This window comes from Tenrec ecaudatus, chromosome 15, assembly GCF_050624435.1.
Source record: "Tenrec ecaudatus isolate mTenEca1 chromosome 15, mTenEca1.hap1, whole genome shotgun sequence".
Lineage (NCBI taxonomy): Eukaryota > Metazoa > Chordata > Mammalia > Afrosoricida > Tenrecidae > Tenrec > Tenrec ecaudatus.
In genome coordinates, this window is record NC_134544.1 from 21,131,481 (window position 1) to 21,156,639 (window position 25,159).

General features: G+C 44.4%; 1 protein-coding gene across 17 annotated transcripts in view; it reads left to right on the forward strand.

Moving 5' to 3' along the window:
• The window catches only part of TCF4 (transcription factor 4), a 399,157-nt gene that overhangs the window by 137,056 nt on the left and 236,942 nt on the right, over window positions 1-25,159 (forward strand). For all 17 annotated transcript variants that reach the window (XM_075532963.1, XM_075532953.1, XM_075532952.1 and 14 more), the window contains 2 exons: window positions 2,978-3,039; window positions 6,801-6,897. In XM_075532963.1, the coding sequence (XP_075389078.1) occupies window positions 2,978-3,039; window positions 6,801-6,897 (159 nt within the window). The remainder of the gene's footprint in view (window positions 1-2,977; window positions 3,040-6,800; window positions 6,898-25,159) is intronic.

Sequence of the window (25,159 nt, forward strand, 5' to 3'; positions counted from 1 at the left end):
CGTAGTATTTACGGGGTCAGAATCAGAACTTGCAGGGTAGGGAGCTTAGAAGTGCCCCAGCTTCACAGCAAGTTCATGTGGGCCTTTGTCCTCATCATGAATCAGAACATAGCTTTGTGACCTAGTGTCGTTTACTTCCAGACCTCCCCGTCTGACCAGGGATGGGGAGACGAAGTGATGTGTCTTATTTATTAAAAAATGGACACCAAGTTTTTAAAAAACGTGTGTGTATGTGTGTGTGTAGAGGTAGATAGGTAGGTCGGTAGAGTGTGTGTGTGTGTGTGTGTGTGTGTACACACACGCGAAGGAGCTTCAAAGAGTTTAAGTAAGAATGTTGTTTCTCCTAATTCCATTTTTCATAGAAGTCCCTTTGAAGTCCCTTATATAGAATGAGAATAAGTCAGAACGTGTTTCTGCTAGAGGTCCAGTTCATACAGGGGTGGGTTTATGCCAAAATCTGTTCAAACATGTCCCCTCAACCCGTCTCCTGACAATCCTATCGGACAGAGTAGAACTGCCTCCATGGGTTTCTCAGACTATCTGCCGAGAAGCAGCTGGTGGTTTTGAATGCTGACTTTGTAGTTTGAAAGCCCAACTCATGAAGAAAGTTGAAAACCGTATTGGGGAGGGAAAGGCTAGGAAATCTGCACAGAGCAATTCTAACACCACAATGACTGTGTACCTTGTTCATTTTTCAAGGGCAGCAATGGCTGACCTAATGAAAAAATTTCTTTGGGAAACCTTACCCAAGGCACTCTACAGCCCTGATCTTGCCATTTCAGATTTCTTACTGTTCCTCACACTATCAGAGCAGCGTAACAGACCAAGAATCGAGTCACCCAAAGATAAGATGCCTAAGCGTGTCTTTTTGATGTGGTGACAATGGTAGAGCTCAGCACTCTTCAGAGAAGGGTTAGAGATGGGAGCAGTGCCTTCAGAAGTGCCTTCAGAACTTTGTTCTAACAACCTGGCATTCTGTGATGCTTACCCTGGCATGATCGCTGAAGACAAAATAGGTGCACAAGCAAATGCAATGAAGAAAGCTGATGGTGCCCGGCTATCAAAAGATATAGCATCTGTGGGGTCTTAAAGGCTTGAAGTTAAACAGGCAGCCATCTAGCAGAGAAGCAACAGAGCCACATGGAAGAAGCACACTAGCATGTGTCATCATGCAGTGTTGATGGGATCGGGTAACAGGCATCAGAAGACCCAAACCAACTAAACAAACCCACAAACCATATGGTTGAGAATGAGGGGGGTCAGAGTAGACAATAGGACATCTCACAGAAGGGTCACAAGGAAGGGATGAGTCAATCAGTATAGTATAGCACCGATGTAACACATCATATTCCTCTGGTTCTTTGAGGCTTCCTCACCACCCGCTCTTATCACCCCAGTCCTGCCTTCCACTGCAGGCTTGACTGGAGCTTGTGCGCAGGGACAAATAAGAACTCGGGACATACTGAATCCAGATCAGATAAACCCCTCAGGAACAGAAATGGGAGTAATGATACCAGGAAGATGGGGAATGGAGGGGAAGAAGTGGGACCATCACCCCCACCCCCAGGGGGACAAAAACAGCAACTGTGGGGGAAGATAGACAGTGGTCAGTGTAAGATACTACAATAATAATTTATAATTGATCAGGGGGTCATGAGGCAGAGAGGGGGACAAAAGGGGAAAAAAGAGGTGGTATTAAGGGCTCAAATAGTAAATGTTTAGAAAATGGTAACATATGTACAAATATGCTTGATACAGTTGATGTATGGATTGTTATAAAAGCTGTATGAGCCCCCAATAAAATGATCTTTTATTTTTTTTTAAAGCATGTTGACCTGTGTGGAAATGTTGAGAAACAATAGCTTAACATTTTCATCTTTATGTTTAAAAGTGTCTGTGATTTGAAGCATGCCATTTGACTGCCGGGAGCCGTGGTAGCATAGGGGTTGTGCATTGTGTTGTGATCCTCAAAGTCAGAAGTTTGAAATCAGGAGAAACCAGGAGAAAGTCATAAGTTTGAAACCAGCAGCTCCTGAGTTGCTCAGGAGAAAGACAACCTTTGTGCTCCTATAGGTGCGGAGCTACCGTGCCCTGTGGCATATCACAACTCCATGGTAGTGACTTTGTTTTTGACTAACACTCGTGTACACACAAATGCAGGGTCTAGTTCCCTAGATGGTACAACCCAACGAAATCCCTGCATCCTCGGTACCGGAGAGGAACTTGGTAAAGCAAGAGATTGGCACTGGTGAAAGTATGGTGCTGAGTCCTCTCTTGGCCGCTATTTCCTGCTGTACGCTCCTTTGTGGTGTGGTGTGCCTTGACTAGTGAAGAAAATGTATCTGGGAGACCCTGGTGGCCATAGTGGCTATGCATTGGCTGCTAGCCAAAGGTCAGCAGTTTGAAACCACCCGCGGGAGAAAGCTGAGAGGCTTTCTGGCCCGTAGTGAGGTACAGTCTCAGACACCCACACGGGCAGTTCCACCCTGCCCACTAGGGCTGCTCTGAGCCGGAATGGACTTCACTGTCGTGATTTGGTTTTTTGTGTTTGAGAAGCTTTACAAAAGGGTGCTTCCAGTCTCCCCAGACATCCTGTGCTTAATCGACACCTCGTTTGTTTCTTTTGGTATTAAAGTTGTCTTGGCTTGTATTAAAAGTATTTTGTCCAAAAGATTTTTAAAGTAACTCTCAAGTGCCGTTTCGGGTCTATAAAATTTGAGGCTGTGCAAGAGTGAAGGGTGGAAGTAATTTTTATGTTCCTACCTCTGGTTCCTGAGGGTCCAGTTCATTTCTGCTGTGAATTTAAATGAGTTCATTTAAGTAGATGGGTCAGAAGCCACTGCCATCATGGTAGCCTTGTTCCTGATTCTTAATTAAAGGCAACAGGAGATTAATTTGAAACATTAATTTAAAAGTGCATCTACAAAAAGGAAGAATTATTGCAAGAAAGCCTAAAGAACTTTCCTCTTGTCCCCAGATGTAGAAGACAGAAGTAGCTCAGGGTCCTGGGGGAATGGAGGACATCCAAGCCCATCCAGGGTAAGTATATCTAATCTTCTTTCCCATAACCAGACATCCTACATATGCAAATTGACAAACGAAATGCGAGTCTCGCACGCACGCACAACCTGATGGTGCAGAGCGCTGTGCATGCTAACTTTCCGGGAGAATCAGCTGTCTGGTGGCTTCCCTTTTTCATTCTTACCTGATGCTGTTAATGAATTTGACACCTGTTCCTCTTCTGGGAATCAGCGAGAAAAAGATCCGTCAGTAAACTATCTGACTTACCATTGTGAGTTACATATCTAGTACTGTGGACGGTTTAAAAAAAAGTTCCCTCCTCGATGTAGATGACTTTAAAAAATATTAATCTTGTTATAGCATCTTGGTGGAAATTGGCTATTTCAACATTTCTGAGGACATGATGACGTTTTATCCTTCTGCGTACTCTATGCACAGGAACCCTGGTGCCATAGTGTGTTAGACGCTGGCTGTTCACCAGAGGGAAGCAGGACAAAGCCACCAGCCTCTCCTCAGGAGAAAGAAGCCTTTCTCCTGCAGTAAAAAGTTGAAGTCTTGGCATCCCAAGTGCATTTCTACCCTGGTCTTAGAGGGTTGCCATGAGTCTACCTGGACTTAATGGCAGTGAGTTTGCTTTCTTGGATATACTCAAGGGAATGGCCTTTTGAGCCAGTTTCCTTTTGTAAATATGTTGTTTTCCTTTTGCTACCTTTGAAGGAGTTCAGGTGGCTGTGTGAGGTAAGTGCTGGACTGCCTAACTGGAGGCTGGTGGTTCAAACCCACCGGGTGGTCTGAAGGAGAAAGATGAGGCTTTATAGCCTCGGACAGGAGTCGGAATAGACTTGATGGCAGTGGGTTTGTTTTTTGTGTGTGTGTTTTTTGTGTGGATCCTTTGAATAGCAGTTAGATGTATCCTTTTGTTTGGTCTCAAAGTTGCCTGCCATTGGTGGTGAGGCGCAGTCTCATGGCAAGACCAGGGGAGCTTGGGCTGAGGATGTATTTTTAGTAAATTCTTTGGTCCTCAGATTCTTAATTCATGAAATGAAGAGGTAGAACCCCAGGGTCTTTTCTGTACCTTCCAACTTATATATTAATGCCCTGTGTTCTTTTGTGTATGTGTCCTGTTGGGATCGCATATAGACCCTACAAAATCTGTGTCAGCTTTCCCCATCCATCCAGTGCCCCAAATTAAAAACAGACAGCCACTGCCTGCACAAATCCTTCTGTGAGGATGGTGAGGCTTAACTCTTAAGGGTTCACTTTGATTTGTCGGGGAGAGGTCTCTGTTTTGGCTGAAGAGGCAGGGAAATAATCAAGCTGTGAAAAGGAGACCATTTCAGCAAGCCCCGGTAATGCATTTCCACCTGTTCTTTGGCATCCTGATCCTCGCCTTGGTCTGCAGCGTCCAGCAGGCTCTCTAAGCTTCCCAGGAACGGGCTTGAGCCCTTGCACCAGCTGTCGTGTTTGACATTCTAGTGCATTATATGGATGGGCTGAGGAAATCATTCCTCCTCCTCACGTTACAGCCTGCACTGGCAGAAATAACTCCATTCCCCTTGACAGCAAGTGTAGGAGATGGCAGAACTTCTCTTTATCATTAGATCTTTCAGGTTGGCTTCATTTCTTAGGATTTCTCACACCATCATCCTCATGGGGGTTTCAATTGTGCTCCTTAGAATGAAATCTGTTTGGAAACATCCTGGATTTTTAAACATCATTTTCATGGTGTGTCCCCCCACCCACACCTCCAGGAATACATTGGCTATAAATCATTTTCAGTGAGGATATTGTAAATGGCGTTTTCTAAATCCTGGGAGTTAGTCTGGGACAGATGATTTGTGGTAGAACTGCTACTCCCCTGCTATACCCCTGGCTAAGTCTCTCCCGCCCCGCTTTGGAAGGGCAATGCGCCTACTCGCTAACGGGTGGCACCGTGCTAAGGGTTATTACACGTACCCTGCAGTGTCTTGATTGAGGACACTTCATAAATAGCAATTAGCAGTTATGCAATGCCTGGTGGAGAATGACAAGAGTGTGAACTGCAGATATGTATATAAAATGTAACTTCGTTTTTAATCTGCATATTGGCAGAGTTAGATGGTACTCATGTGAGTTTTTTATAACTTAGGGAAGAGAGGTTTGGTGTTATTTGGGTGGGCCGGGATGTGGGGAGAGGGGGGGTGGTGGTTATTTATCCCGAGTCCAGTCATCCTCCGGTGAGGCAAAAGGCAGTTTGTTTCATTGTTCATACAAAATCTATCTGTGTGTGTGTGTGTGTGTGTGTCTCTCTTCCCTTTGGCAGACATGTCAACCAACACCTCTGAGTAAATTTGACTTTGACTTTATAGGCCTCGCAGCCAGCTGAGCAGAATGACTGTTTTGGGGGGTTGCTTTTATGTTTCTTCCAAACGAGTGGCCATCCTACAGTGAGTGACCTGTGAGTCTTTCATGCAGGTGATTTGAGGAACTTCCTGTGTGAGCTAGCACATTCTTCCATTCAGACCAAGGGACTTAGAACCACTGCTTTGATTTTAAGTTCCTGTTAAAGCAGTGAGTGGTCCCAACAATGAAAACTTTCTGCCCAAAATGAAAATTCATGTCTGCCGAAATGCGGGGAGTGGGGGCATGTCATACTTGGTCCAAATTAAGACATGCTAAAATTTTTGTTTGTATGTAATTATATAGTGATATTTTAATATAGCCACTACTTTTCTAATAACTCAGTTAATTCTCTTGAAACCCACGGAAACAAAATTTTAGTGGCATGAAACCGTTGTTTGAATTACACAGTTACTGAAAAGAGATTTATTGCAGGCTATCGATAGTTTTTCCTATCACACCCCTCTATGTTTAAAAAAATAGTGGTTGCTTATCAACATACTGTGTTTATCGTGCTAAAATATATATAATAAAGGGTTGGCCCATCCCATATTTTCTGCGTGTACAATTCAGTGACATGTACCATGATCGTTGCGGTCCTTTTCCAAATGATTTCAGCTCTGTTCATCCCAAACCCACTGCCATTGTGTTGATTCTGACTCAGCGCTGCCTGCATAGCGCTTCCAAGGGGTCAGCTCTTTACAGGTGTCCATGGCCTCATTTCTCTGTCGGAGTGGCAGGTGGGTTTGAAGCACTGACCTTGAGGTTAACAATTCCACAGAGTTTATAGTACTTCTTTCTCACTACCCCCATCCCTGATAGCCAGTAATAAAATTTGGATTCGACACATTTGCTTATTTCATGTAAGCGGGATCATAAACACTAACTGAATATCTAGAATGTCCTCTGGCGGCATAGCAGGTTTGACATTGAGCTGCTAACCTCAAGGTCATCAAGGTGAAACCACCAGCCTCTCTAAGGGAGAAAGAGTAGGCTTTGCACTTCTGTAAGGATTTAGTCTCTGAAACCTTCAGGGCAAGTTGTCTGTTTGGTCTCGCAGGCGCTCTGTGAGTTGCCATGGACAGCGAGCTGCTGTTTCTGTGATGTACTTTACATGGATCTGCTGTTTAAAGTACACCCATTCCTCTGCCCATAGCACCTACGTTGGTACTGTTATTAGCATTCCCAAAATTTCACTGCTATGCTGAGGAAAGTTTGAACTCTGGAAACTCTTGGAGCTTCTTTGCCAGGGTTCCTGCAGAGACAGAGGTTCTGTATGGTGACTGTTCAGTGAGAGGATGATGGAAGTTAACTTCAGGGTAGTGGGGAGGGGGGGGGATTTGTTTGCATTCTGATTTAGTAATGTAAAATGCACACCTCTTCTGTCATTCCCTTTACAGAACTATGGAGATGGGACTCCCTATGATCACATGACCAGCAGGGACCTTGGGTCACACGACAATCTCTCTCCACCTTTTGTCAATTCCAGAATACAAGGTAAGATTGGTTTGGCAATGACCATGCACCCATGTAATCTTAGAACTTACCGTAGAAGGGGAAGTGGCTGCCCCAGACTGAGGTTCTGGTCTAGGGATCTTGGTTCTTTAGATACTCACTGTAGTATTTTTTTAAATTGCAGGAAAATACTGGAGAGAGCACACAGAGGACAAAGATTTATCTTTTTTGAATTTACGTAGACTTTACCCTTCCTAGACATAAGCCACTGGTCTTCGATTCAAAATTGCGATTGTAGTTTTCTAAGCTAAGCTTGGTGTGAAGTCAAGGTGATGAATGCTTACAATAAAAATATCAAGTTTGTCTTGACAGTTGGCCCTGATGTACAGTCAGTACTGGAGCCTAGTTTTGTCGCAGTGGTCCTGGAAGTGAATCGGACTAGTGGGCCCTACTGCACTTCAGTTGGAGGCGTGTGTGCAGGTTGGATGGTGAAACTGTTGTGTCTTTACCCGGGCACAAGCCCAGCACCGATGATCTAGTAGACTTGATCCTGCTTCGCTGAAGGCGAACTGTGTACAGTTTGAAGTGGTGTGTTTCCGGCACACCCTTCATAAGGTTGCCCTTCACACATTTTTCTGCTTTTGACGACCCTGTGGGGAGGTTTGTTTAATAGCAGCAACCCGGGCAATGAAAAGGTAATTCGTAATGACTGAAAAGGTCCCCGTAGCTGCTCGCTTTATTTACGATGGAAAGAAAAAAAATGAGCTTTGCTCTATTAGATGTGAGTTTTTAACAGTATTAGTATCTCTCTCATCCTGGCTAAATTCTATTGGAATCTGCCAATAAATGAATTTAAGTTTCTTGGCACCTGCTCTTGGACTCCAAGGAAAACTCGTGGCAATAATGATCACATTTCAGAACCATAATTGCAAATGCTTCCAAAGAGAGTCCTGATTTTTAACCCTCCAGAAGAAATACCAGTTACACTTAAAATGTAGCCAGCCTTGAAGCTCGGCTTTTTTTTTTCTTAATAGTAACTATCAAATCCCTTTAAAGGAATTTCAGATAGGTAACATACAACCATCTAAGTGGAGAAACACAAGGTCTACCAATTTATTGCTAACAGATAACATCATAGAACCTTGACTTCTAGTGTCTCTAAACTTTAAGAACCAGGAAGTTGTGCATGGTCATAGACTTCTTTTATTTCTACCCCTGTTTTACTTTCAGGGGACAATTGCCTAGTTAGGTTTTTGCCCACCCACTACTATGGCCTCATTTTGACTCTTAGCAGCCCAATAGGTTTCCATGGTTGTAAATCCTTATTGGAAGCAGACCGCCTCATCTCTCTCTCTCATGGACTAGCTGGTGGGTTTGAACTGTCAACCTTTGGGGTAGCAGCTGAGCACTTAACCACAGCACCACCAGGGCTCCTTACATCTTGACACTGTAAGCAAAACAGGCACGCCGTTCTCCTCTCGGTTCCTGCTGGGGAAGTGTGTAGCAAGTTTCATGTTTTCAAGATAGATACAGATGGTCTGATATATTTGTCAACCTAGATTTGAAAGAATGTCTTCCGACACTCCAATACCAATAGAAATTGTTTTCAATTTCTAACGCCATTGCCTTTTTATCCATTTCCCTCCACCTTCTTAACATAGCAGAAATTACTCTTCCCCAAAGAGAGTAATCTTTTGAAGTAACAAGAAAAGGTGGTGGTGGTGGTGGTGGGGATTGTTGTTGAAGAATTTAGGACATTCCAGCCCTTGATGATGTGAATAAAGGAACATAGACTAAAGGCACTGCTACTGGGTTTCTAGAAGTTTGTAGATAAGAAACAAAGACTGATGCTGAAGGGTAAGTTGGCGAATTAAAATGACAGACTGTACCTGGCAACACAATTGCAGTGAGTGACTCTTCTTGTTCCGATTGCCTCCTGGGCAAATGGTTTCTGAAGTTTCTCAATGCAGCCGGCATTTAAAATCTCAGTAGGCTGGGAGTGCAGACTCCTTTCACTGTTGAAGCTGAGAACCCATGTCAGCCTGACTCTTTCATCCGTCTGCCCTCCCTCCCATTAAGCTCTTCAACATGGAGGCCTAGACAGTCTCCTGCATTGTGATCGGAAATGCGACTATGTCCACGAGGCTCCCGCCCACTGTTCCCAGTGAAAGGGCCTCTCTGTTTGATAAGCTGTCTGGTCTGAAACATGGCTCTTTATTGTTTACAAACTGCTACATTTTCCACCTCAAGCAGAATTTTGTACAGAAAAGAATTGTGCTTGGGCTAAATGGTTTATCTGACATTAACGGTGCTGTGTCAGACTCGGGTCAGGGAAGTCGCCCGGGAGCAAGAGGGCACAGCAGACAAAACGTTAGGGGGGCAGTGGGAGAGAAAAAGACATTCTAACAACTCTGAAATACCTCACATTTTCAGTGTAGAGAAGAATGTTCCTTTTTTTCTTTTTTTGAGGGCTGGCAATGCCACATGCGCACCTTCCTCGCTGCTATATTTCCTCACCTCCCAGCCCTCCTGTCCCCTTGTTCGACCCCAGTGTCCCAGGGCGAGAGTTGGAAGGAACAAAGGCTCTCTTTGACTTGGCCCAACCTACTGTTTAATGAAAATGAAGCCATTTTTTAAGATGAACCATGGCGGCGGTGGGTTGCTACTTTACAAAGGGCCCCCCACCAAAAAAAAAAGTTTTTGTTTTTTTTAAGGAGAAGAAAAAAATAAAGGATAACCTTAATTTACAAGCAGAAACAAAGACAGAATAAAACCCAGGAGCACTGCCAGGACTTTGAACTCATAGGCGATACGCTGTTATCTAAACAGTTCTTTGTGTCCAACTCCACCCTCCGTGGCTGACCTTCGTGGAAGTTTGCCCTCTGCCAAGAGAAGGTATTAGACTTGGCTGTACGTTTTTGACAACAATCCAATATCCACTCTCAGAACCCCTTAACTGGTTCTCATTAAAACTACAAAGAGTTTCTTTACATTTCAAAGACTTTTTCTGCCGTGATGTCATATTAGGGTAAAAGCTATAGCTTCGAAAATAAATCAGCCACTTTATTGGACCAGATTCTCTGTTGTCAAATCCATCAAGCCTGTGACTGAATTAAGCGTCTGCTACAGAAATAAGTGACACTGATTTTACAGGGAAGAGTTATTAACTGCAGATGACCTGATTTCTTTCTTTTCTTATTTAGTAAACTGTTCACTTAGTGAAATTTTATTTTATCACAAGGAGGGTGGTGTGGGGATACTTAACCAAACTCCTTAGGGGTGTGAATTGTGATTGTCTATTTTGTGCTTTATTGCAGTATACTATTTTGAGGTAACATTACAGTCTTCACCATATTTCCTCAGACAAACTCTATTATAGGAATAAACCCTAACTTCTGAACTTTACATGGATGATTTTGCTTAAATTCTAGGTAGGTCTTCTGATGTAACACCTATATTTTGCCCTGAACTAAAAAGGAACATTTTTTTGTGTCCATATTGCATGTTGATAGGAATTTGCTTATGTAATTTATGAGAGAAATAGAGTAGTACCTTCTTGAATTTATTTAGTTAGAAAATGCATACACTATATATGTATGAGTATACATACGCATACACATTACTTGTGAATCTCTGAATTCAAATTGGAGAACATACTTGTGTGCATGTGTATATGCATACACACTCAATGTTGGAAGAATTAAAAGCAATTTGTGGTTCATATGTTAGCTTTACCCTTTCCATTGTCATCTGGGGTGACTGTTGTCATACAGAATTTTGGAGATTGGTACTGTATGAATCCTCTTTTAAGAAAAGCATAAGCAAAAGAAACCTAGCAGCTCCTAAATTGTGTGATTGTGTGTGTGTGTGTGTGTGTGTGTGTTTCCCCCGGTAGATAGCAGTGAATGAAGATTGAGTGAGGGAGAGCTCTAGAGGCATTGAGAGATTGAAGTAGTCAGTGAGTCATCCAACTGGACTGTTTGTGTTGACCAAGTGCAGGATGCCTTCACTGACCATCTACTTACTGCTGGCTCCTCAATTTCCTTGACTTGAGGCAAGCCAATGTGCCCTTTGCTTTCCTTGGCATTCCATGTTCTGTCTTTTTTTTTCTGGAGAAAATAAGTCCCTTTTTCTTTGTGACAACTTGTGATTGCCAGGGGTGCCACACATCACCTTGTTGGAGTTGGGTTCTCTGTGGTTGTTAACGCTCTTGAGGAAGCCTTCCCAGGTGGGCTTTGGGTGGCTTTCGGAATATGGCTGGAACCCCAAGGGCGTGGCTCTAATGGCTATATTTCCAAGAGACTTATTTTGAAATATTTTCAAAGTCCCAGTAAGAACTATACACAAAGAGTATGCAGTAATATGTTTGAACATTCATTTAAAAACCCCTTTCTTTTGCCAAGCACTGAACTTTTGCAGATGAGAGTCCAGACATTTCCCCTCATGGTAGACTGTCTATTTTCTAGCTACAGCTTTGATCTGAGGGAAGATCTAAGCATGCGTTTTCCTTCTTTTGTTCGAGTCTTAATTGAAAACCAGATTGTTTGAGGCTAAATGAGTTAGTTGCCCAGTAGGATTACATACATGGGTTGGTAACTGAAGGATGTGAAAAGCGATACTTCTGTACAGTTGGGTGCAGCTTAGTTCAACATCAGCTGCCGTGTTTTCACATGTCCCATTGTGCACGGTTCAATTTCCTTGCTGTGGCATTTTGTTGTAGTCTCACGAAGGGGACTTCACCAGGGCACTAAATAATTCAGCGCCGTAGAGTTAACTGGGTTCTGAACTAGCTCCGTGGAAGGTTTTATTGCAGGATCCGATGGAGGTTGCAGGCAGAACCGAAGAAAGCTGTTGGCTTAGAGGACGACCTTTGAATCTCATCTGGGTTAGCGGTTGATATTTTGATTTGGTTACTGTGGTCGTATTGTGACAGCTGCTGGCTCATTATAATTCAGTGCCACTGCTCAGTTTGCCTAGCAGGAATATTTAGGTTTGCATTACTTCAAAGTGTTTATGGCTACCCCGAGTTCAGCCCGGCATAAAGGTGAAGCCTTGTGAGTGCTTTCAAATCCCAACAGCAGAGGTGAGCGCTGCAGTCTTCTTAGAAAACAAGTGGGAGTCCACGCCAAAGCAAAGAGGTTGTTGTTTTTTCCTGTTCATAGTAAAGCAAGAGTACCCAACCAGGAGGCTTTTACTTGAGCCGTGCTTTAAAAGCCTTAGCATACAAACAGAAAGCCTTGCACCCCCCCCCAAAAAAAAAGAAGTACCTTAGAATTTTCCCCCCAAAATATGGGTGAGCTTTAACTTGGCTAGATGTTTTTTCCCCTGCCGTCTCCCACCCCAATATCAGTCCACAAAGACTACAACAGTGTAAGGCCAGCAACATAAATCAATGGTTTGACAGTTGGAAGTGCCAGAGGGTAAGTGATCTTGCAAAGGAAATGAGCATAGGGAAGTCAGCTCCTGGAATTTTAGTTCACTTTTGAAATGATCTAAAATTTTAGATGGCGATGTGTTAGTGTTCTAGTACTGCAGAAACATCCTAAGGGAGTGCTTTTCACAAACAAATGTATTTTCTCTGAACTCAGGATGCCAGCTTGGGGGTTGGGGCTGCGAGGAGGGAGGCTTTCTTGGTAGGCTCTGGGAGAAGGACCCTTGTCCTTACAGTTTCTTATCTGGAGAGATCTTCACGTGGCTTGGCATCTCTCTTCCCCTATTCCTACTTCTAGTGTATTTATCTCATCTGAAGCCCTGGTGACACACTGGCCTACGTATGAATTGAACCGCCAGCGGTTCAAACTCACCAGCTGTTCTGCTGGGGAAAGATGAGGCTGTCCACCTGCTGGAAAGGTTGAAAGGTGCTGAAAGCCACAGAAGCACTTAAAGTCTGCCCTATGAGGTCAAGTTGAATCGGAATCAACTTAATGGCAGTGAGTCTAGGTTTTTTTTTCCTTTTCTTTAGTTTTGATATCCTAAGAGATGGATTCGAGAACATCCTGTACTATTCCTACCTCATTAACACAACAAAGACAGCCCAGTCCCACATGGATTATAAGCACAGTTTGAGAAGTTAGGATTCACAAACCTCTAATGTGCTGAGTCCTTAACGGCTGGGTAGTATGAGCACACTGTTTGCAGGTTTGCTGGTTAAGAACGCCTCTTTGTGCAGTGTGTGCGTGTGTGCGCGTGTGCGTGTGTGTCTTAAGGACATTTTGTAATACGACGTTTTCTAGATATTATGTGTCATTTTGGGGACTGATAATGTGGTCAGGTGATTTCTGAGAGAAGATACGCGTTTAGTAGTATCCTTCAGTATTTTTCACCTTGTTTGGGAGTTTTATTTTCTTAACTTAAATTGTCTCCTAGAAGACACCCACGTTTTAGCTCAACATTATTCAGAAGTGCCAACAGGTAGAATGGATCTACGTGTGTCTGTCCACAGATGATTGGATGAGCCACAAATGACACACACGCAATGGGGTGTTACTTAGCCCCAAAGAGAAATTGATCGGATCCCACCATCCCTGTGAGTGAGCCTGGACACTTCTGACGCTCTGTAAAATAAGGCAGACACAAAAAGTCCAAGTGGAGTTTGACCTTGATTACCTGGAACATGTAGGATCGACGATTTGCATAGAACTCAAAGTAGAGTAGTAGATGCCAGGAACTGTGGTATGGGAGGCGGGGAGCCTACCTGTGTGCAGTGGTGGTCACACTCCCTCCTGCCAGAGCCCATTCTGACCCATAGCCATCCTGAAGGGCAGGGTACAGCTGCCCCTAGGAGTTTCCGAGACGGTCACTCTTTACAGGAGTAGAAAGCTGACTTTAAACTTAGCCGCCCGCGACACATCCCACTCACCCACCAGGCCTCCCTGAAAATAGAGACTGGTGACAAATATGGCTCTTTTGCGTCTCACCACCAGCGACTTCATTGACCTTGATCATTGGGCTAAGGCTGAGGGTCGGAATTGAGTCTTCTACTGCTTTGCTACAAATCCACCTGTGTGTCTCCCGGTCAGCTCATTTTCATTTTTCAATGGAGGAGTGAGTGGACCTGTTAGTGTTTTCCAGGGCAGTTTTTGCTACGAATGTTTCCTAGGCCTTGTAGGCGTACATTTTCATTCTTACACCGTGTCTTCTCTTCTGAGAGACACGTTGTTCTTCCTAATCCATTCATCTCCATTTTATGAAACCTTCAAGTTAGTTTCTAGTGGTGTGTTTTTCAAATGTAATTCTTTAAAGCCTAATTCGAATGGATGCTGCTTTCCTACCTCGTCTCATTGATCGGGGATAAAATAATGCCTCGTTAAGTAGCCTCCCTGGAAGAAAAGGATTACACATAGACCCATGTTTGAAGAAGAATTGCGGGACTTCAGTACATGGCTGTTGAGTGATTTGATGTGTGAAGGAGTCAGTGCATCCGATGCTGGGAGTTTTAAACCTGAGTGAAGAGCCCTTCCCTAAGCTCGTTCTCTTACTGGACCGGGAGAGAGACTCCTAAATTAGAGCTCAGCATGCAGCCAGCAACAGGTCAGTTTTATCCTGTACAGCCATGCCTTACAACATCCACGAGATGGTCTGTGAAATAGTATGCTACATCATTTGGCCATTGTGAGAACACCGTATCCTAGTCTGGTCCTGCTTTTCCTGAACAGACTTTGTCCCTCAGCAGCGATGCTCAGCATGCCTAGAAGGAGTTCCTCGTGTGTTTGGTTCTTGGTCTATACCAGTAGCCATTTTTCCATATTGGAAATAGATTTTTGCTATCCTACTGGCTTTCTCGTTACCTTTTCATAATGGTTTGGGGAACGCTGTGTATGTGAGTCATTGTCGTGATGGTTGAAGGCGATGTGCCTAAACTCTGGAGCAATAAGACAGCATTTCCTGACTTTCCATCATTGTGTTTTTCAAAAGCCTTTTGTTTGACTTCCAAAGGAGTCTTTCATAGCCTCCTGCAGCTCCTCTCACCTGCGTTACTGCAATTGGGTGCCATGAGGGACTTCGCGGGTATAGATTTTGGAGAAAACATAGACCGCTGTAGTGCTTGAGAGACATGCAATACAGGAGGCTGGATGCTGCTGCCTCTCAATGGGCACATACACTGTTGTATAGAAACATTTTTTGATAGAAACTATCGTATTTTGTAACTTAGGTGTTTTTAGGATAGCCAAGTCATATTTCTTATGGGATATATAAGAAATGTGGCTGGTAGTGAAAAGATGTGAGCTCCACATGCATATGGGAAGTGGGTGCACTAGCTACATCCCATTCTTAGACTAGAATTTTAGGACTCCCTTATAACTTTAGGGACTATAGGTGTATTGGGGATTGGATGTTGCTCGAGTGGATGTGATGTGGTGCGTCACTGTAGCCTCCCTCCAAATGTCAGGAAAGAGACCAAGTTACAATGTCTTAGGGTTCTTAAATGTTAATCAACACACTACAGATCATTTAAAATATCAATGTAAGTAAGCAGAATCTATCCCTTTTAAAAGGTGAGAGGAAGTTGTAGGCTTCTAGTGTCCTCACCAGGTAAGTTGCCCAGTCAGTGAGAAATTTTCTTCTTTTGCCTCTTGTTTCGGCCTCCTCTGTGGCAGAGTAAAATTAGTGCTGTGATAGGCGAGCACTTTTATAGTCAAATCAGGTTTGCCATGGCAGGTTTTAGAAAATTTAGAAGATAACTGGAAAATACCAGACAAATGTTCCTGGAAAACTATTGTCAGCCGTGAAGCCTTGTCCTCTAAGTAATTGGGGAAGGTCTCCCACGAAGAGAAATGTTGACGTTAAGAGACGATAAGTTTGGATTCACACAAGCTAAAAAGTGGTGTGTACCTGGTAGCAATGCTTTGGGTTGGAAGGAAAGGAAAAATGTGACGAATGGTGGCTTCAAGTATTTTCCCCTTGTGGTCTGGTGGTAGCTGTGGCTGGAAAGGTTTTGCCACCCACGATGTTGGGGCAAGTGCCTCAGTGATGGATTCTCTGGTCCTTTCCCTCGCAGTCTCTAGATGACTGTCCCAGCCTCCAGGCTTGAATTTCATGAAGAAAGAATCAGCCATATCTCTGCCTGCTTGCCTGTAATGCCACCGTCCTCCGGGCTCTGTCATGGAAGGAGATGAGAGAAGGGAGTTGGGAGTGGCTATTGGACTTACCAACTTAGTGTTTGATTCACAGTTTAATTCTTCGAGAGGTTGGAGTTTTAACTCAACACTTAAGGAAATTAGAATAAAGTACTAACTTTCATGTGGGGATAGGAAAAAAGCATCTGATCCCCAAATTCTGGTCAGCAGATGAGCAAGAAAGATGGAGCCATGGGGTAGAAACAAAGAGAAACCCTGAAAAGTGGAAGAGGACTGCGTACCCACACCCACGTGGGAGTTAGGCATGGGGAGGGGTCCGAGTCAGGCTGCTCACATTTCATCTTTGTGGTCTCTGTGCTGGCTCCTTCCTTGTCCCTGTAAGCATAGGCCAAAGGGAGCCATGTCTGAGGTCCGCAGGATCTTCTCTCTGAGGTCTCTGGTCTCCTGGCAAATTGCTGTTGAGCACCTGGTCCGTCTACAGCAAGCCTTTAGCTTCAGTCCCGAACCTCGGAATATCCTGCCCCAAGGGCTCGGCGCTCACTCTTCTCTGGCTGTCCCCTTTGAGAGCAGGCCTTGAATCTTGGGGCAGTAGGGTCTCAGGACATGACAGGCAGGCTTCTTCTTTCCTTTGCACCACTGCTTTGCTCAGTCCTCAGGGAACTCCGGGAATTCACCCCCACCTCTCTACCTTATCACTCAAGCAAGAATGCTCAATGCCTGGGCTGGGTAGATAGACGAACTGCCCGTAAGCACCTCTGTTTGCTTACGGGCACCATTGTGTTTGCTGACTTTTGATCTGGAGGACAGGGCACAGCCAAAGGACAGGTACTTGCAGGTACCATGGCCAGACTGGATGAAGTGGTGGGGACTGCTGGATCCAACGTTTGGCGAGACGCGTCCTACAGCTACTGAACAAACTCCTGGTAGGAATTGGCCCCGGAACAGAGGCAGGGCAAGTGTTTGCATTCTAGGTAAACAGTGTGACAGAAACACTGCTGCTGCTATTGCGCATGGATGCTTTCCCCGAGTTCTGCCCTGGGGAGGCGGCTGCTTTGACTTTTGCGGATGCAACCTCACTAGTTGCTTCTTGGGAGAGAGGCGTGACAGCCTTCTTCCATGCAGATTCCAACCATGGAAACCCCCACAGCCCCTGTGGACTGTCTCCTGCAGGGCCCCTCTGATATTGGAATTCCATTCACTGGGAAAAGAGGGCTTAAAAGTACCATCAACTAGGTAGCATTGGGTTCATGGGCATTGGCCATTAACCGCTGATTGGATCCTGGGGTGGGAAGAAGGAAAGGGGAGAAGTAAGTGTGGGGTTTGCAGGGTAGGGTCAAGATTTGCTTTACTCAAACCTCTCCTTGCCCTTCAGCTCCCGGAGATTATCAGTAAGATACTTAATTGATCTATGAATGGTCCTGAAAGTGGTTGATCTGAAATGCTAATAGACCTTCAAGAAAAGCAGTCCTATTAGGACCAAAGACGTGGCTACATTGATGAGTTCAGGTTTCAGCACGGGAGGCCGTCAAAGGCGTATATATCATGTACTAGATTGTGGACTGGCCTAGCCGGGGTCCCAGTCTTGCTGTTGTCTTTTCCACCCAGTGGTGCTGGGCCTCTGGGCATCAACTCTGCTGCTTATACTGTGAGAGCAGTAATACCGCCATGCTTGGCCCCAGGACCACTTGTGAGCAGGGCCTAATGTAAAGTGCACTCTGTCACAACTGAGCTCTGCCATGTGCCTGTGATCTGACGTCACTACACAGCTACCCTTGGTGGCAGGTCACTTTTCCCTGTCTGTATAATTAGTGGGGGGAAATGTATAGCGTGGGTCTTGAGTGATAGCAGTTTTAAAATACCTTTACCTTCTAATGAGGATGGAACAGAAGGCAAGAACAGGTGGAGGTAGTATAGAATGTTCGATTCTGTAAACAACAAGATCAAAATGGAAAAGGCTTTTTCTCTCTGTTGTGTCTTTTCTTGCTTTCTTTCTTTCTTTGTTTTTTTTCAAAAGCTCATCCACAGAAACAGCCCATAAAGTTAAGCACCTCTTTGGGGATAGTTTTGTTGAATTCGGATGTGTCCCTTTGTGAAAGACTTGCTTCAGTCATTTTTTTCTCCTCCCCAATTTAAGTGGCATCGCGTTCCTTCTTTACACAAGCCTACAAACTGGCTAAAAGGGCTTCCTTGGGGAGTTTTGAGTGGCAAGGCAGGCTTGAGATTTTGCCTCGTGGGTCCAGCAGATCTGCTTGGAAGAAGTACAGCCAGAACGCTCCTCTGAGGCAAGGGTGGGAAGCTTCATCTTGCATACTTTGGATCTGTTGTCAGGAGACAGCAGTTCCTGGAGAAGGACATCCTTTGGGTAGAGGGGCAGTGGACAAGAGGAAGGCCCTCCACAGGATGGACGGACACGGTGGCTGCAACAGTGGACTCAAACGGATGAACAATTGTGAGGACAGTGTTTTGCCCTATTGTACATAGGGTCACTATGAGTCAGAATCGACTCATGGAGACTTAATAACATGCCTTCCACCACTGAGATACCTTACCAAGCCTCCCATGCTGTCTGAAAGATTTTGGGATCCGTCCCATCTCCTGTCTTTCTTGTCGAGAATTCCAGCGTCATATGTTGACTTATTCCTCCAATCCCGCGAGTATTGGACTCCCCCTAGACAACAGCACTAACTCTCAGGAGAGAAAGTGACCTGGCTGACCCATCGCCCACATGGAAACCAACCATTGCAACATGGATGGATCCTAGGTGGGGATCAAATTAAATTTCTTTAAAAATGAAGGTGATTTCTGTATTTGTTACAGCCCAACATTTTCCATCTTCTTGATGTTGTTTATTAGTCACTCCTCATTTCCTTGATGCATTTTACTAATAGGAAAAACTAGGCCAGCTTCACTGTAAATCAGTGCAAACGATAGCTGTTTGCATAGTTTCTATCTGCATTTTTTTAAAGCTATGTTTCCATAGAAAATCTTGTTAAACTCAGAAGAGTTCTTGAGTTGGTGGCATGGCTAGGCAACATTGTGAATGTACCTTAAGAATAGCGGTGAAAAGAAGAGATTTGATGTCATGAATGTTTCACTCTGGAGACTGGTGGCACAGGGGTGAAGCCCTCGGCCGCTAACTGCAAGGTGTTGGCAGTTTGAACCTACTGGGAACATTTGTAGCAGAAAGCCCAGCAATCTGCTCATGTAATGATTGTAGCTGAGCAAACTATTGGGGGGCCGCGGGGTGGGCAGTGGAATGTATGTATCCTATAAGGTTGCTATGAGTTGAGAGCAACTTAAGTGAGCATCTTTTGCTATTTAATAATAATAAAAACTCAAGTGGCGATGGGTCACCTAAGGGTCAGCAAAGACTTGATTTTGATGTTAACCCAAATATTCATGTCCGTCTCCCCCCCGACCCCCTCCTCCAGCCTTCCGACTCTTCAAGGTGTCACCATTGGAGAGGTGCTCGCATGCCCTGGTGGCATTTCTCATCCAAGTAGTTGCTCTGTGCTGAATTAAAGTAATGTGGAATATTAATCAGCCAGTACTTTCCTTCAGTTGAAGTGAATTACTATTGTGCCTGTCACTTGATCTTTGTGCCTGTCCATTGTCTATTGATTGGGTTCCGACCTATTAGGTAGAAGTGCTGTATAAACCTGAGAATCATGTAGTGCATTTGGGCCAAACCTTGAAGTGTTCATGAAAAAAACCACTCCAAGAGTGGTCCATATTAAAGCTGAGGGAAAACAGGAAGTACAGTATTTATTTGAGTCTATTTGGTATATGACAGTATGTGGTGATGAAGTGTGGGAGACAAGTGAGGTGAGCGAGGAGAGAACGAAAGAAACCCTTCCAAAGCTCCTTCTAGCATGTTCTGATATCAGTCAGATTGTCAGGCCCGTCTTATGGACAGTGGCCTGGTTGTCTGAGTGCCTTTTCCGCACCTTGGCCATTCAGACGGAGATGCACTCTTGTCAGTTCCGTAGCCCAATCTGAATGCTTGGACTGCAAGCCTCAACTCGTTCTGTGTACCTGATTAGCCTTAATTGGGCAATACCAAATTACAGAGCAACATGTGTTAGTGACTCCATCTTCCCAACTTCGGGAGTCATTGCAAAGGAGTCTCGTACCCACATTTTAAAAAGCCTTGTGAGTTGGTTGCCTGACATAGGATCGAATCCGTTCCTTATATTGCCTGTTTTTGTTTTGTCCTCCTCTGTTGAATGCTTCCCTTTTCTTTATTTAGTGGTAGTCCCACAGGTGTTATTTGGAAATTGATAACCAGTAATCATATCTATTTGAGAACATCATGCCAGGACCCCTCTCACGTGGTGGACAACCTCTGGCGGGCATCCTAGTGTCTGTTGCTGCTGTCATTGGCTGCTGTTGGGTCTGCCCCAACTCAGTGCCCGTGTACTGCCTCACGCACAGCAGAACGAACGGCGTTCTTTCTGTGTCCATTTGTTGGAGCTGCTGTGTCCGTCCATCCCATTGAGGGTCTTCCCCTTACCCCCATCATGGCATCCTTTCATCTAGTGATTGGAAATAATGACTACAAAAAGTCCAACCTGGGGCCATTGAGTCAATTCCTTCTAATGGAGATAGAGTAGAATGCCCCGTCGTTTCCCATTAGATAATACTAGTTAAATGTTTGTTTTTGGACATCTTGATCAAATAATTTTACATTATAACCCTAGTTTCCTTTTTTATGTTACTGACCTAGCCTCCAGGGCTCTCGGGATGGGGGATTGAGGTGGGGGGTTGGGATTGGTGGTGGTGGTGGTGGTGGTAGTGTGTGTGTCTGGCTGCATCACGCCTCAGAACTAAAGCCATTCTAAATATACATACTTCTGTGATTACAGTTCTTGCCTGGCTCTCGGTCCTTCTTCTCAGGGTATTTTAATAGTTAATGCGATTTGGCCCCTTCCTTCCTGAGCTTTGTTGAGTTCCGAAATAAAAATTTACGGCTGTTCTCTCAGCTGAGCTGAGACTACTTTGAGGGTGGAATTGAGGGCACACCTGTTCTAGCACAGACAAGATGCCTCTCTGTGCCTTCCTGGGAGTATGCGCCTGGCAGAACGAGTGCAGAAGCCCACCGGCCCTGCGGGCGGGGCCACACAGCTTGTTCTGCAAACTGTTGGACATGCAATGTTTGGGAAGGGGATTTAGTGGCTGACAGTGTCGCCACTGCGTGACCCTCCCTTTCCCTCCCTATTGCCTGCAATCCTCAAGGTGGAACATGGCAGTGGGCATGCGGGTGGTCAGCCGGGCGCTGGAGCCACATAGACCTCTGGTGTAAAGTGTACAGCCGGGGAGTCTTTGAATGGTAGACCATTCAGCTGTTCAGGACATGGTCGGTTAGCTAGGCAACATACAATGGCTTTTCTGAGTGCTCTAGTTAAAGGGCAGGATGTGTAAAGTAGTGTACCTGAAGTGGATAATGAATAATTAGGGTACACTTGTAAGGCTGTAATAGAATGTATCCATTTCAGCACTTGTTACAGTTGATCAGATCAGGTCACCTTTCTTACCGGAGGGAATGGCCCTCCCCAAACAAACCCTCAGGCCAGATAGGGGGACTGGTCTGTGGAGGGCTTCCAGAAGCCTCTGGGGAGGTGGATTTAAAATGGAATTCTTCTGAGCCATTTTGAAGCCTCCTCATCTTCCAAACACTCATTTTCAATGGTGTCCGTGATTAGGATGGCCTCTTTTCATGGTGAGTGTTGAATAACATTGCTATGCAATATTTACATGTTGGGCTGCAAACCACAAGGTCAGCAGTTCCAACTCACTAGCTGCTCCAAGGGAGAAAGGTGAGGCTTTCTGTTCCTAGGAAGAGTTACCATCTTGGAAACCCACGGGGACAGTTCTTTTCTTTCTCATAGATTACTATGAGTCAGAGTCGACTCAACAGTAGCAGGGTCTTCCCCCTTCCCCCACTCTTTGGTTTATGTGATACTATGAAGGATGGATTTGAAAATAAATTACAAAATTCTATTTAGATAGAATATTTTGGTGCATTTTTATATGGGAGATTGTTAACTTGTAAAAGAACACACACACAAACACACACACTGGTGTTAACTGTGCACCCATTCCCATTGAGTCCATGAACTTCAACTGTATGGAGCTGCTCCTCGGCACACTGCTGCACTGTTCCTCCCTGGAGCAATCTGTGGGTTCAAATGACTGGTCTGTGGGTTAGCAGCGGAGCACTTCAACCACAGCACCACCAGGGCTCCTGTTAGTACATTAAAAGTAAATACACGGAGAAAGCATCTTTTGTAGAGATGAAGCTGAAAGGGGAAGTCAAGATGGAACTTAGCCTCCAAGTTTAGGTTCCAGCTGGAACTTAGCTTCAAGTTTAGGTCTCATCTCTTTGCTGCCTGACTTCCAGATGTGGAGGAATTTGGGGAATACATTATCGACCAAACAGCTAATGGACCCACTCATAGCTATAAAGGATATTAGGAAAGTGTAGTTTTACAGCTTAAGTTGTGTCCATAAAGGAGTGTCAGTGACACACAGGCTGTTTGGCTGCCAACCAAAAGGTTGGTGGTTCAAATCTACCCAGTAGCTCTGTGGGAGAACACCCTCACCATCTGTATCAGTCAAGCTACAATGGCCAAGAAAACCCTAAGAGACAGTTTCGCTCTGTCACATGGGATCACTAAGTCAGAATCAACTCAATGGCACCTAATTTATCAGGCAATAAGTTGGATACAAGGTATTGAATACAAGTTGTACAAGTTACCAGGCAGTCAAGAGGACTGCCTGAGGCAGGCATGGGAGAATGAGGTTGGAATGGTCACTGGAGTCAGTCAACCTGAATAATTTTTTAGTATAAGTGATGGCCCCTGAACTGTCCAGATGAAAAGGAAGTTTCTGGAAGAGAGAGAAGCTAATTCAGAGGTATGAGAACAAGAAGATGTAACAGAAAGCACTGAGCTAGAAGTAGATTGTTAAGACCAATGCCTGGCTGTTTTCAAAGGGAAAGAGGTAAAAAGTAAAAGCGGAATGAAATCTACACCCAGAGCAAGGGGGATCTTTCCATTTGGATCAGGATCATAGTAGATAATGTTGGCTACAATGGAGGGTTGCGGTGGGATGGGGTGGGTATGTGGAGCAGAGCGCTTCTTTCAGAACAAAAAACTGGAGGAGTAGAGAACACAGTGTTTCCTGAGATGCTTTCAGCCGAGCCTTTCCCCCTGCTCACCTTTGAGTGAAATAGCAGAGTGGGGCCAAAATGATAGGACCCGTACATAAAAACTATCAACCTGAGGCCAGTAGGTCAACAGTGAACTCACAAGTAAACATGAGAAGGTAAGTCTGGCGGGGGGTGGAGGTGCGATAATTGGGGATAATAGGGGGAGCTAGAGTATTGGGCATGGCACAAACAGAATCCAAGTAACGAGGAGATTCCCCCCTTTGTGAAAGCTGTAACGCATGTGACTGAAAGGTTTGTGTGGAAATTGTCCAAGGGGGGGACCTAAGGCGCTATGAAAATGTCACTAAATTCTCTATTAAACACATTGCAGACGGGTCCAGAGTTTACTCGTGTTTTGCACGCCATCTGTTATGGATGGATCACGAGAAAACTCGTGAAGCAGCATGAACCTGTGTTCACTTCAAACAATGAAAAAAAGAAATTTCCTCCCAGAACCTATAGAGTTTGCACTGCCCATGGTACCTCTTCACAGAAAAATGTTATACAAGGTACGATACATTAAAAAAGTACTAGGAACCTTTGTTTATACGTAGGTCCTATGCTAACTAGAATATATGAAATAATTGTAACTGTTTAGGATAAGGTCTTCACAACTAATCAAACCAAAGGGCTAGGATATAATTCTTGCCCAGTGTTTCAGGGATAATATTTGCACACTGTTTCTCAATGTAGGTGTAGAGTTGTAGGGTGTAGTAACAACAGTACATTGTATAACAAAGGAACATATCAACAGATGAACACTGGGGAACAAAGAATGCATTTTTTGTTTGATATACTGTATTTATTTTTACTATTTTTCAAAGTAATATGGATTGTTGATTATTTTTATAAGAAGTTTATAATTTCATGAAGATTGTAGTTCATAAAAGTAATAATGTTCCACATACATTGCAAAATATTGTTTCATAATGTGAGAAGTTTTATTACAAAGCTGAAAGTTATAAATAACTATGATGAAAAGTTGATGAGATGTAAACCCATTTATGGTTTAATGCAAAAAACCAAAAAACAAACCCTAACAGCCGAAAAAATACCCAGCCACTTGGGTAAGTTGTTACAAAAGTATCCGGTCTTTAATGTGTTAAAGAGCAGGGCCCTTCTTGTCTGGTAGGTGGAGGAAGGTGAGCTGTACAGGGGTGACTTTAGAGAACTTTCTGGTTTAGAACAGCTGCTCAAGCGAGTGGAAGGCAACGTGAAAGGAGGGGAATTACTCAGATTATTAAAGGAATTCTTGGAAGAAATGACAAGAGATTTAACTGAAGCAGGAACTAAGGGGGTGAAAGGGAGGGTATAAATTTGAGTGATCGTAAATAGAAAGAAATGGTTGATTTGGGGAAGTGATGGATAAAGAAAAGGGCTTCCTTGGCTTCTTGGTGTCTGACTTGGGCTCCCTGGCTGATGGCGGTGCCATTTATTAAGACAGAGACTATGGGAGAAGCAGGTTGTAGAGGCTGAGGATTGTAGATGAGTTTGAGACATAATATTTGAGGTGCCTTTGGGCAGATAGCTTTGTGCTTTGGGGGCTGGGATTACAGATGTGGCATACATCACTCCATGTTTGGTAGGAGAGTCATGGGATTGGACAATTTCCACAGGGAGAGTCAACCACCACAACAAAACCAAGCCTACTTTCTGACTCCTGGTGGTGTCACACGTGGTTGCACGCTGGACTGTGATCGGCATGGATGGCAGTTTGAAATTTAGAGCCGCTCCAAGGGAGAGAGACTGGGCTTTCTGCTTCCGTAACAGTAATAGTCTTGGAAATCCACAGGGCGTCTCTATGAGTCAGCACTGGCTCAGTGACAGTGAGGTTGGTTTTCATTCTCTGAAATCTAAAGTAGAAAAACCAACCAAAGAATCTCTAGTTTCCCCCTGTATATAGGCCCTATTAAGCAAATGGAGTAATACTCGATTTGTTCACCATATTCATGTCTAGTTATACATTTAATCGCTTATCCCAGCCCTGCTACTTTTATTTTCTTCTTATTCCTTATGT